Consider the following 12,664-nt stretch of genomic DNA (forward strand, 5'->3'; position numbering starts at 1 on the left):
AGAAAGCAGCAAAATGGGGAAATGTGACATCGTAGGGTGGGAATCTGTATACAAAACCAGGACCTGAACTTAAAACTAGAAGCCTGATCCAGGTACAGGAACAACTGCCCTGACAGTGGTGTCTCTCCTACATGCGAGATCAGTAAACTGAGAGGTTCCAACAGCCACGCCTGGGGAGTGGGGAGTTTATGGAAGTTCACAGGTGCCTGGCTCTGTCCTGCCTTGAGAAGCAGTTCAGTGCAGTGGGGACGGTGTATCTGAATTCCTGGACATGCAGGGTGTAAACTACAAAATGAAATCGTGCACACAGTGCACGCAATCTACATTTCGGTTGTAAGCCCTGGGGCAACTTTCTGACATCTCTGTGACTCAGTTTCTATATCCATAAAATGTGAATATCAGAAATTATTACTAGGGCTACATGAATCATACCTGATGCATAGAGCACACTTAATAAACACCAGCTAATTCTATCACACATGTTTAGGCTTTTCCCTCTCTGGAGGAATATATTTTTTTTAGGATTTATTTATATATTCTAGAGAGACAAAGGGAGTAGGGGCTGAGGGAAAAAGAGAGAATCTCAAGTAGACTCCCCGCTAAGCACAGAGCCCAACTTGGGACTAGATCTCATGACCCTGAGACCATGACCTGAGCTGAAATCAAGAGTAGGACATTTAACCGACTGAGCCTCTGGAGGGGTATCTTTAAAACTGCATGCCACCGTCCAAACTTGTGTTATGAAATCTATCTACTTATTTATTTTTAGAGAGAAAGAGAGCATGAGCTGGGGGGAGGGACAGAGTGAGGGTGAGAATCTTAAGCAGGCTCCACGCCCAGCACAGAGCCAGATGCAGGGCTCAATCCCATAAAACTGAGATCATGACCTGAGCCAAACTTAAGTGACTGAGCCCCCCAGGCACCCCTGAAACCAATTTAGAGGGTCACAACCAGCAATTCTGGAAAATGAAATAGAACAGAACATAGTATTTAAGCATTAATAAAGTCATATTTTGTATTACCTTTGTAATTCTTTCTTTAGAATACATAGTAATATTAAGTGGTGCTTTGTGAATCCATGTGTCTGTGAGTCCGGCAGCAATCTAAAGGGTATTTCTTACTAGGCTCACCATCAAAGAATTTGGAAAACATGACCTACAGAATGAGTATGACAGGAAGTCAGGGAAGATAAAAAGGTATCATATGCCAGAAACCACATTTTAAAATGCAGACAGCTGCCACAAAAGGAAAGCCCTCCTAACTGGACCCTCAGGATAACCCAGGAAATGCCCTCAGCACACAAGTCTATTTACGGTGAGGCTGCTACAGGCATTTTAATAATCTGAGGTTAACAACAGGCTTTTATTTCCAAAGCAAATCAAATTGCAAAACTGGAAGTACAGATGTTATCTTTGATGCTGGGCAAGATGAGAAAAAATGATATGACTTATCCAGTAAGCCATCTTGCAATACTTGTCAAAGTAGACACTATGCCAGATTCCAAATGCTCTTAAAAACTGTCTGGGTTTGGAAGAGATATGAAAATCTCTTTCTTAAAACAGAAATTCTTAAATGTGGATATAGATTCATCCTAACAGTTCCATTATAACCAAATCCCTAGCTGAAAATTTATCTATGCAAGAAGATGAAATGGAGAAGAACTATAAACATAACTAAGCATTTTAGAATTTATAAAAACATTTATCTCTATATCCAAAAGGCTACTTGATGTGGTGTTCAGCGATCCTGCCCTTAGACTGGGTAAGGAGGGCCATGGTCCTAAGCCCTAATTCTCCCACACCCATCTTCCTGCAGATGTCCTATGACCGACTGGACCCACCCAACCAAAACTACTGTTCCTCTGTCTGGTTTTAGGCTCCGCTGCAGATCCCCAAAGTCTCCTGATCCAATATGAAGCCACTTCCAGGACGTGAACAGGCTCCTCCCAGATCTGTCCTCCCAAGGGGGCCTCTGCCACTGGTCTGAGGCAAAGGTATGATTGAGGGGTGACAAAGGGTGTAGACAGAGATTGGGTATGCAAATGGACAAAATGCTCTTCACCAGGTGAGACTGTACCATGGGTGGGAAGAAAAGGAAGCAGACCCTAGACCACAGGATTCTCCAGCTCTACATTCCAGCTTTGAGCTCTGGGAAGTTTGAGAATTCATAAGTCAAACCTAGCCTTCCAGACCACTATGAGATATCATTTCAAGGCAGGTAGAGAGAATAAATTTTTTCTAATGCTTATTACATATTCATTATTTGTAAATATTTAGGCATATGCTATGCGGGCCTCCATGTGTTCTCTTGCACAGACCTTGCAAACTTAAGAGGCAGGCCCGGTGGTTAGCATATGGGCTCAGAGCCACACTGCCATGGTTCATACTCCCACTCCCACTCCCACACCCTGCCCTCACCAACTCTGCGAGCTTGGGAAAGCCTCTTCTTACTGTGTGTCTCAGTTTCTTGGTCTGGAAAGCAGAGACAACAGCACCCTTCATAGAGTTGTTTCAAAGACTAAATCAATTAGTCCATACAGACTGTGAGAACAGCACCTAATAATCACTCCACAGATGCTGTCTTTATATTATTCTCCATGCAAAATTGGTCACTGCAAACTTCTAGATAAGACCACAGCTAGAAACTTATTCTGTGTACTTCTTCTTTCCTACTCCTAATTTTAAATATGTTTTATGCCTCTACAAAAGATCACTATTTTCCATTCTAAAAAGGACAAGTCATCCAACTGCTGACCTGCCTAATATAAGTTCTTCTGAAATTAAATATGGGTTCATCATCTCCCCCAACTTGGCAGAAAGCTCAGGCTTCTGGCCAGTTTGAAGTCTGGCAAATTTGCTTTCTGTTTCAATTGCATGCCATAAAAATTTGACATTACCAATTTTAAGTGTAAAAGGAACATTCCCTACCCTTTATATGCATGAGATTCAGAGCTATTAGCCAGGGTAGGTCCTTCTTGATTAAGAAAGTAAAGGCTGACATGCTGGAAGCCATCAGCAAGGAAAGGCTACCAGACCAGAGAAGCTAAGCTAAAAATAGAGCCCACCCAGTGGAGAAATAGATGGAAGAAAATAATTCTTTATATGGCTACTTACAAGTCCACACATTTTTTATCATTAAAGGAAGATGTATCATCAGCTTGGTAATTACAAACTGCCAACAACCTTCTCAATGACCAATATCCCTTCAACCTAAAATGACAAACAACTTGAAGAGAAACACTTGTCACATCGTAATGACATGCTGGCAGCACACAGCCCTCTCTCATATCTCTAGTTGTTTGCTGTACGTCAGAAGGTCTAAAATAGGAGAAGAGATGCACAAGGAAAAGATTCAAGGTCATGTTTGCCCTTTAAGATATGTACCTAACCTACATGTTCAATTTAGTGAACATCCAATCTACCATTTCCTCCCAATTATTCTGAAGAATTTTTCAAATATTTGATTTGCCAACCTGCTAAGGGGCCAGAACTCTCTAGTTTTCACAACTACACCTAATTAGTCTCCCATAAAAGGAGCACTGCTAAAGTGCTGTTAATTTCAACAGTAGTTTTTCTATTAAATCTTCTCCAAATCCAAAATGGAGTATAAAGGTCAGTGTGAAATAAATGACAATGAACTGGACTCTACAGAGGCAAGACTGAGCACATCCATCCACCCAACAGTAATCCCATCTAAATCAAATGCGGTGTTTCTTGAAAGAGTTTCGCCAACTTCCCGTTTAAAAAAAAAAAAAAGAAATCCCAGGAACATTTCCTATGTTGGCCAGTTTTTATTTAGGCAATTAAAATGGCTTTTTGTAAGAGCCAGGCTGGAGAAACAACATATTTTTACAAGCCCATTAGTCATATAGCCAAGCTTCATTATATCCTAATCATTCATCAGTAGTCCCTAATAAGGATGCTGTTGCCTCGTGCAATGAGAATATTAAGGAAAGGATGTGTTCACAATAGGCTATAAAATGTGTGAAAAACAGAATACCCCAAACCAGTAGAAAAGCCAGTGAGTTCATCTGGCTTTCATTTTTTGCTGAACAGCTTAACAGCTGTATGGACACAAACCTGGCTTTAACTTAGAAGCTATATCCTTAATTATTAATTCCCTTCATTCTCCCACCCTTCCCAAACTCCACGCCCTTAAGAGAAGTACAATGCTTCATTCAGAATCGCTGTTATTAAAGACTCTCCTGGGCAATCATTTTTGGCTTCAATCATTTTTCTAGCAGGCGTTTGTTAACGGCTTATTCTAAATGTTTCTCCTAACATCAGGCATCCACGCGTCCGTCGGACCTGAGCGCGCACCCTAGCCCCGGAACCGTGGGAAGTCTCGGTGTCGGGGCGGGCGGAGGGGAAGCCGGTGCATCCCGGGCATCCAGCACACCACCCACAGGGCTACCTTCCTTTCACCCAGGCCCCCTTCCAGGTTTGCCAAAGGCCCCCACTCTGCGCCCATCAATGGGAGCAACCGAGCTCGGCCAGGAAAAAAAAAAAAAAAGAAAAAAAAGAAAAGAAAAGAAAGAAAGAAAGAAAAGAAAGCTGCCTCAACAAAGCCCAACAAAGCCCGATTACCAAGCCCAGCTTGGGTAAATGCAAGGATGAATTATGGGGACGCGCGTCGGGGCTGGCTGCAAAAGGGAACGCTCTCATCTCATGATTTTGATATAGAATTTCAGGAATCCAGGGGTCCTCTGAGATCCCCTGGGCCTCTCCTCTCCGTTAGGCAGCTTACAGGTCCCTTCCCCGTTCCCGCCCCACAGAAATCAGGATGGCCAAGACCTCGGCAGTGAGCACTGCTCTGGGGTTAGGCGCCGCTGGGGTGAGCCCTCCCGAGCTCCGCTGCGTGTAGCTGCAGCTGGAGCCTAGAAGCGCCCCGGGCTCTGAGAGAAGCAATGCGCTTGGCGAGACCCAGTCCCCCCCCCGCAGCCATCCAGGGGGCACGGCTCTGCACCCAGGGGGCACCCGCATCTGCACCCAGACAGGAGCTGCCCGACGGCCGCGCCCCAGCGCCAGAGGGCACCCCGGAGAGGACCTGCACCTCGCTCCCCGCGCTGGGTCCCCAGGAGGCAGCGGTGCGCACCCGAGAGCCGAGCCCCGGAGAACCCCGGTGCGCGCTCCGCGGGGCGAGGGGGCCCCGACCCTCCCGGGCCCGCGCTCGGCTACCTCGCAGCCGTACAGCTGACCCAGCTGCTCCACGATCCACTCCTCCAGCACCAGCCGCTTCCGAAGCTCCTTGCGATCGTATTTCACTGTCACTTTTCCCTGCTGGTGGCGCCGCTGCTGCTGCTGCTGCTGCTGAACCTGCCCCGCAGCGGCCGCCGGGGCCACGGGCGCCGAGTCCTCCCGGGAGGAGCCTGAGCCGCTGCTGGAGCCGGGGCTGCCGCCGGCGCCGCCCCGGGGGCTCTGGAAGAAAACCCGCGCGCCGCCGCCGCCGCCGGCCCCACCGGCCGCCTCGCTGCCGCCCGTCGCCACCGACATGTCCCCGCGCGCCGGAGCCCGAGTGCGGCCCGGAGGAGCGGCGGGCAGAGCGCGCCCCGCGCCGCTAGCACCTCGGGCCGGGCAGCGGCATGCGACGGGCTCGGCCGCACCTGCTCCGCGCGGCGCGCACGCCCGGCAGCGCGGCTCCAGGGGAGGTCGGGAGGAGCGCGCGGGGAGGAGGAGGGGCGGGGGCGGGGGCGGGGACGGCGGCCTTAAAGACGCCGCGGAGGACCCTCGGCGTCCCGCGGGGGGGGGGCAGGCCCGCGGCCCGGGGCGTGGGAGGTGCGCGCGGCCGCCCGTGTGTGGACCCCGGAGAGGACGCGCTTGGCTCGGGCCCGGGCGGTGGCCCCCGCGCGGGTGGCCGCGGCCTCTCCTCCCGGAGACGCGCCCCTGCGCTCCCCGCGCGCCGCTGCCCCGGGGCGCACGACACCCGCCCCCCCCCCCCAGCCGCCCGGGCACAGCGCTGCGGGGCGCAGGGGAAGGGTTTCTGTGCCCGCCCGCCTCTTCGGATGGGGCGGGGGGGGGGGGGCGGGGGGGAGCATCTCTCTCCCTCCTGTCCCCACCCTCCAGCTCCAAACACATTCCCATTCATGCCACTTCCTCTCTCAGATTGTGAGAAAAATTGACTAGGCGATGTTTGTGCAATCAGGCAATCAAAAAGCCTGAGAAATTCCCTTCAGACCAGTTTTCCTCTCCTCGCAAAGTGTCTGTTTATTAACGTATCTTTATATCTAAAGGACTCAAGGCTTGATCCATCGCTCGGCTAAGAGGCTGGGGTTATTTCTCTACAGACAACAGAGAAATGTTTATTTCTCTAAAGGAGGCAGTGCTGTTTACTGGTCTTGCATTTCCAGTATTGCATTCCCTGGCTAGCCAGCTTTCCTCTCTCTCAATACCACTGCCAAGCTAGTGGGAAAAGCAATTGCACTAATCTACTCTAAAATCATGCAGCCAAGTAGAGTTGCAAATGAATGGGCTTATTATAAGGTTAAGGGCAAAGAGGTGGGGAGGGAAACCATAAACAGAAAACAGCATGTGTATGTGTGTAACCTTATAGGGAGACACTAATGTATGTCCGTTGTGCGTAACATTACATTCCTGTGCAGGCAACTGAAAGAAACCACAAAGATGCTCAAATACAGTAAGTGGTCTTGAGGAACTTCTTGAAAAAGCTGGTGAGGTTTACTGGCAGCCACTCAAAAAAGTTTCTCAGAGGTAAAATAGATAAAGTTAATTTCTTCTGAACGTTTTCTAAGGTACAGAGGATTCTGTGTGGGATTCTAGACCAACTGCCATAAAGTGAAATAAAAGAAGTAACCAGCAACTTTCTCCCCAGCTTTTCTGGCTCTGAGATCAACCTAGATTTTGTGCGCAGGTCTGCTCTACGTAGATTTATTTTTTGTTTAATATTTTACTTAAATTCAATTTTTCTACATATAGTATAACATCCAGGGCTCAGCTCCTCGCTTGCCCTCCTTGATGCCCATCACTCAATCACTCCATCCCCCCACCCACTTCCCCTTCTGCAACCCTTTGTTTCCCAGAGTTAGGAGTCTCCCATGGTTTGTCTTCCTCTCTAATATTTCCCCACTCAGTTCCCCTCTTTTCTCTTATAGTCCCTTTTACTATTTCTTATATCTTAGCCATATCTAAGATCAGCATTGTTCCTTCCCTTTGAGGTTTTCACCAAGAGCCTGAGGTTTTCCCAGGGAGTCCTATGCCTCAAGCTCATCATCAGGCAAGGGCAGGCCCTGAAGAGTGAAAGGAAAGGATCTAGTGGGGGACTGTGTGAAATGGGATGGCTGGTGTGGGGGCCCCGGAGTCCTAGCACAATGAGAAGGGGTCAAGGCTGACACATCTCTGCCCCGTGGAAGAGGCCAACTGTCTTCAGTAGGTTCCCCACCCAACTTTTCACAGACAGCAGAGATAGAACTACCATGATTGGCCCCCAGAGACTGATGACTATTTTTCAGGTCACCTCCACCCCCACCTGCCTGGGGCATCAGAGGTTGTTCTAAAGATTTTTTTAAATTTTTTTTAATTTATTTATTTATGATAGTCACAGAGAGAGAGAGAGAGAGGCAGAGACACAGGCAGAGGGAGAAGCAGGCTCCATGCACCGGGAGCCCGATGTGGGATTCGATCCCGGGTCTCCAGGATCGTGCCCTGGGCCAAAGGCAGGCGCCAAACCGCTGCACCACCCAGGGATCCCCAGAGGTTGTTCGAAATCCAGAACACAGAGCCAAGAGGTTGAGCACCTCTGTTGGCCAGGAGGAAGAGGATAGAAGGCACTGGGGATAGGTGACAGTCTCCCCACACAGAACAAGCTTGTCTCTCTCCAGACATCTGGCACTTGTCCAAGTTAGCTCACACCAGCCTTAACCAACTAAACCAACCAGGATAATTTCAATCAAAACCAAAACAGCTAAAATTATAGTTAATGAAGGAGAAACTATTCAAAATCTCTCCCACATTCTGGCACTAGGACCTGGCTCTACCAATACTTTGAAAATGGCAGAGTAGAAAATTCCAGCTCATTCCAACTCCTTTGAGTCTTTGGACAATGAATTCAGTCATTCAAGAACAACTTCAAAGAACTTATAAAAATTCACTAAGTTTTTTCTGAGAAATTCTTGGGTCAATTTTTTTCTTCACTGTGTAGGATAGTTTTTCCTTTGTGCTTAAAACTCAGCTTTCACTTACAACCTCAAAAATGACAGGCACTAAGAGACAAATAAGGAGAAACTCGGGTTTTAGGCATCTTCACTTGTAAAAAAACAGCCAGTGATGAATCAGTAGTCTCTTTCCATACATGCATACATTGACCTTCACTTGCCCAAATGAGTCACCTTGACTTGCAATTAGGAACTGAACTAACATGAAAGTCCCTCTTCCTGTAAAATCCACTTGCTCTACCCAGGACATACACTTGACGTGAAGAGCCCACCACACACACACACACACACACACACACACACACACACACACACTTTAATTTCATGTTTCAAAATACTTGGGAATAAGGGGTTTGTTCTCAGGCAGAGACCCTTTCAGAGATGACTCAGTTCAACAAAACCAGCCATATTTCTCATCTTCAAGACTATACATTTTTTGTTCAGGGCAAACACTTTCATTTCTAACCCATTTAGACAAGATTTTTCACACATGCTGGTTAATCAAAAACAATGACTGACTTTTAGTGAATTGAATGGTCTGAGAACACAAGAAATGAGCTTTTACCTTAAGGCAATGACTCACTGCTGTGAAAGCAACCTAAGGCAGATTCAATATCCTTTCTTCATAGCTTTGCATTTGCTTAAATTGCTCTCTGATTTGGAGAAAGTTTCTTTTAGGAATTGTATATAGTTCCTTCATTTCTGAAAACATGCCCAAAGTTTGTTAGATAAAGTGACTTTATAAGGGATGCCAGCTTTCTTCACTCCTCCAGGGAAACAAGGATTAAATACAAATATTTATACTCAGATGCAAATTTCCTTACTCCTTACAGACTAGATGTCGCAATTATTATGCAACACCTCGTAACCTACCTTGAGGCTGTGATAATGACAGTCCCCAAGGCCCACAACACCTAAACAGAGAACTCTTATCTTGACTAGGAAGTGTCAGTGATAGGGTACCCACACCTGAATTCTGTCAAACATGTGGTAAAACTAAAAGACAAATCAAAAATAATTTCAAGTCTAGTTTTCATCATAAAAGTAGAAGAAATTTAATCTGTCCCTTTGGATTCTATCAGTTACCCACAGCATTTTCTGTTTTCAGAATACAGTCCATTATTTCATTATTCCTTACGCAGTGATAATACTAATGTTGTTAATAGTCTATCAATGTCATTTTTCTTTTGGCTACTGTTTCATCCTTTTTTTCTCCTCCTAACTCTGGGATTTTGATTGTATTGTGCATTACAAATTGGAATCATAATTCCAAAATAAATTTAGCTGTTACATGAATAACCAGAGCAACAGCAGTCACTGTCACAATTCTAAAATTTTGTCTCGGCACTTACCAGAAATTCTTACCCGACTGTTCAGAGAGGATGGGGGTAGTGGGTGGGGATCCATGGCTTCACCTCATCCCTTCTAACAGAGATTAAATATCCCACACCTTCCTATAAACATAAGCCTAGCTTGTGACTATTTTGCCTTTCTGTAACACTAGGAGCAAATTTGTTTCTGGAGGAGCCAATTATTCCCTGTCTAGCCAACAGCTTCTTGCCCTCCCCATTTCATTGCCAAACATTTTGGAAGAGCTGCCCATCCCCATGTGTCTGTCTTCCCCTCACACCATCCAGTCCGCCACAGCCCAGCTGCCACCATTGGACTAAAGGTCCCAACCAAGGTCACCAAGGAACCCCATGTTGCTCAATTCAATGTGTGCTTTCCAGCTCTTACCTAACTTGACCTCCTGCCACATTTGACAATCTTGAACCTCTCCTTGCTTTTCAAGCTCTCTCCTCTCTTGGTTCCCATGCCAACACCCTGGTTTTCCTCCCACCTCTGACCAGGTCTTGTGAGCTCCTTTTCCAATATTCCTGTCTTAAAGGTAAATGGTTCCCCAGATTCTACTCTCTTCTCTTTGCTCATTCACATCCTCTCTCCAGGTGATTTTGTCTCCTGATAAAGCTTCCACTTTGACAACCTACCATCTACCTGCCACCAACTCCCTAAATCACGAGCTAGCTCAGGTTTCTGGTCCAACCTTCAGATCGGCAGGTATACCATATTTAGTGCCGATGCACATGCAAATATGTTTGTAGTTGAAGTACACAAACGTACGCTTTTATCAGTTAATTAGAGAAGAAAATACAATAGCACCCCCCCTTATCCACAGGGGTATGTTCTCAGACCCCCAATGGATACCTGAAACCACAGATAATACCAAATACCAAACCCTATATACGCTGTGTTTTTTTCTATGCACACATACTTATCATAAAGTTTAATTTATAAAGGAGGCATGGTAAGAGATTAGAAGCAATAACTAATAATGAAATAAAACAATTACAAACACATGCCATAATAAAAGTATGTTAATGTGGTGTCTCTGTCTCAAAATATCTTATTTATCCTGCACTCAGGCTTCTTGTGATGATGTGAGATGATAAAATGCCTGTGTGATGAGATGACATGTAGGGATTGACATAGGCACTATGACATAGCATTAGGCTGCTACTGACCTTCTGACAACGACATCACCTACTTCTGGACTGCAGTTGACCATGGGTAACTGAAACCACAGATAAGAAAGGACTACAGTACTATGGTGAGTATGTTTTTGGCCAGGGACTGCACCATAAAGGGTGCTCTAGCTCAGGATTTTCCAAACATTCAAAAGAAGTACACTTATGTCATGATCCAAATATATATCTACACACATAACTTACACATATTACATGTAATACACCCGCTACACATCTTTTTCTATTCTGTTCTCTTTCATTATTTGGAAGGAATGCTGGTTACAACCTACCAAGTTGACTTCCCAACCCACTGAAGGGTTGCAGCCCAGAGTTTGGAAAGCGCTGCTGTCAGCCAGAGCTGTGCCTATGAGAACAAATCCTGGCTCTCCTTAGTCCCCATGGCACACTCTGGGCGGGTTATTTATTTCCCTGGAGCTCTCTTTCTGTCATTATTAGGTTATCAAGTGTTCGGGTAAACAACTTCGACCCATAATAGCTGACACAGGGCATGTGTGTGATCCTCCTCCTGAAAATGCCACCAAAAAAAAAAAAAAAACCCTAAAGAGGAAAAATATTCTAGATATAAAGATATACCCTTTGCTGGACCTCCTCCCTGGACATGTTAAAAGGCCTGGACAGTAAAGATAAGGAGGACAGTAGGGATCCATAAAACCTCCAGTTTGAGGACAAGTATGTTGTGGTGGTTAACCAGCATAAGCCCTGTGTCCCAACTTCCTGGACTGAATCTGCCCTCTGCCACTTAGGCAGCTTGTGACCTTGGCAAGTCACTTAACCTCTCTGTGCCTTCACTTCTCCATCTTGAAGATGATTGGTAGTGCTTACCTAACAGGTTATTCTGGGGGAAAATGAATCACTGCAAATAAAGTACCTAAAACAGTGCCTGTTGTTATGTGTGAACACAAAATGCCATAAACATAGCAGAGAGGACTGATTCACTATGCTTCCAACAATGTCCTAAAGAAATTATCGCCACAGGCACATCTTGACTTTGAGGATGTGACGCAAGCAGTGGGAAATCATCTCCATAGACATCCTGCTGCAACTCACTGTATAGAATGATTCAGTAATTGTCATCAGTGGTGAATCCCAATACAGGAAGGTAAACATGTATCTCCAACTGCTTACTCAGTTGGGACCTCCACTTGAATGTCTTGCAGCCACGCCAAGTTAACAAATTCAAACCAAAACACCATCTTCCCAAGCTGAACCTGCTTGGCTTCCAGTTTTCCTTTCGTCGGGATGGTTTAACAGCATTCACTTCTTATTACACCTAGAAATCCTTTATCTTACCTACTGTGTCCAATCAATGAATGAGCAAACCCCAATGATCACATGCTTTTCTGTGCCTGATCTGCCCCCTCCTCTGTCCACACCCTCCTGCCTGGGTTTCTCCTGTGGCCTCCTCACTTGTCTACACACCCTGCCTTCCATGCATTCTTTCTATTGCTCCAACAAAGAGCTTTATGTTGCTGTTGTTTTTTAAAGACTTTTTATTTGTTAATGAGAGACACAGAGAAAGGGGCAGAGACATCGGCAGAGGGAGAAGCAGACTCCCTGCTGGGAGCCTGATGCTGGACTCAATCCCAGGACCCCGGGATCACCAACCCAGTGAAGGCAAAGCCTCAACCACTGAGCCACTCACATACCCCCATAGAGAGCTTTCTAAACACAAATGCCAGGACAGTGGGTGGCTCAATGACTTGAGAATCTGCCTTTGGCTGGGGTCATCATCCTGGGTCCTTGGGAGCGAGTCCCGCATCCGGCTCCACAAAGGGAGCCTGCTTCTCCCTCTGCCCGTCTCCGCCCTCTGTGTCTCATGAATAAATAAAATCTTTTTTAAAAAAGTCATTTAATAAATAAATAAAGCAAATGCGATCATATCATATGCTTAAAACTCCCTCCATATTCCCTGTTCCCCTCAGGCTACAGTTCAAACAACTTCGCATTGCAT

General features: G+C 46.2%; 1 protein-coding gene across 1 annotated transcript in view; it reads right to left on the reverse strand.

Annotated features, from left to right (window-relative positions):
- The window catches only part of PPP1R14C (protein phosphatase 1 regulatory inhibitor subunit 14C), an 85,616-nt gene extending 79,968 nt beyond the window's left edge, over window positions 1-5,648 (reverse strand). Inside the window, exon 1 of the mRNA XM_025997817.2 lies at window positions 5,178-5,648. Within this exon, the coding sequence (XP_025853602.2) occupies window positions 5,178-5,492 (315 nt within the window). The 5' untranslated portion in view covers window positions 5,493-5,648. The remainder of the gene's footprint in view (window positions 1-5,177) is intronic.
- Between the last annotated feature and the right edge of the window lie 7,016 nt (window positions 5,649-12,664).

The sequence above is a fragment of the Vulpes vulpes genome, chromosome 1 (assembly GCF_048418805.1).
Source record: "Vulpes vulpes isolate BD-2025 chromosome 1, VulVul3, whole genome shotgun sequence".
NCBI classification, from domain to species: domain Eukaryota; kingdom Metazoa; phylum Chordata; class Mammalia; order Carnivora; family Canidae; genus Vulpes; species Vulpes vulpes.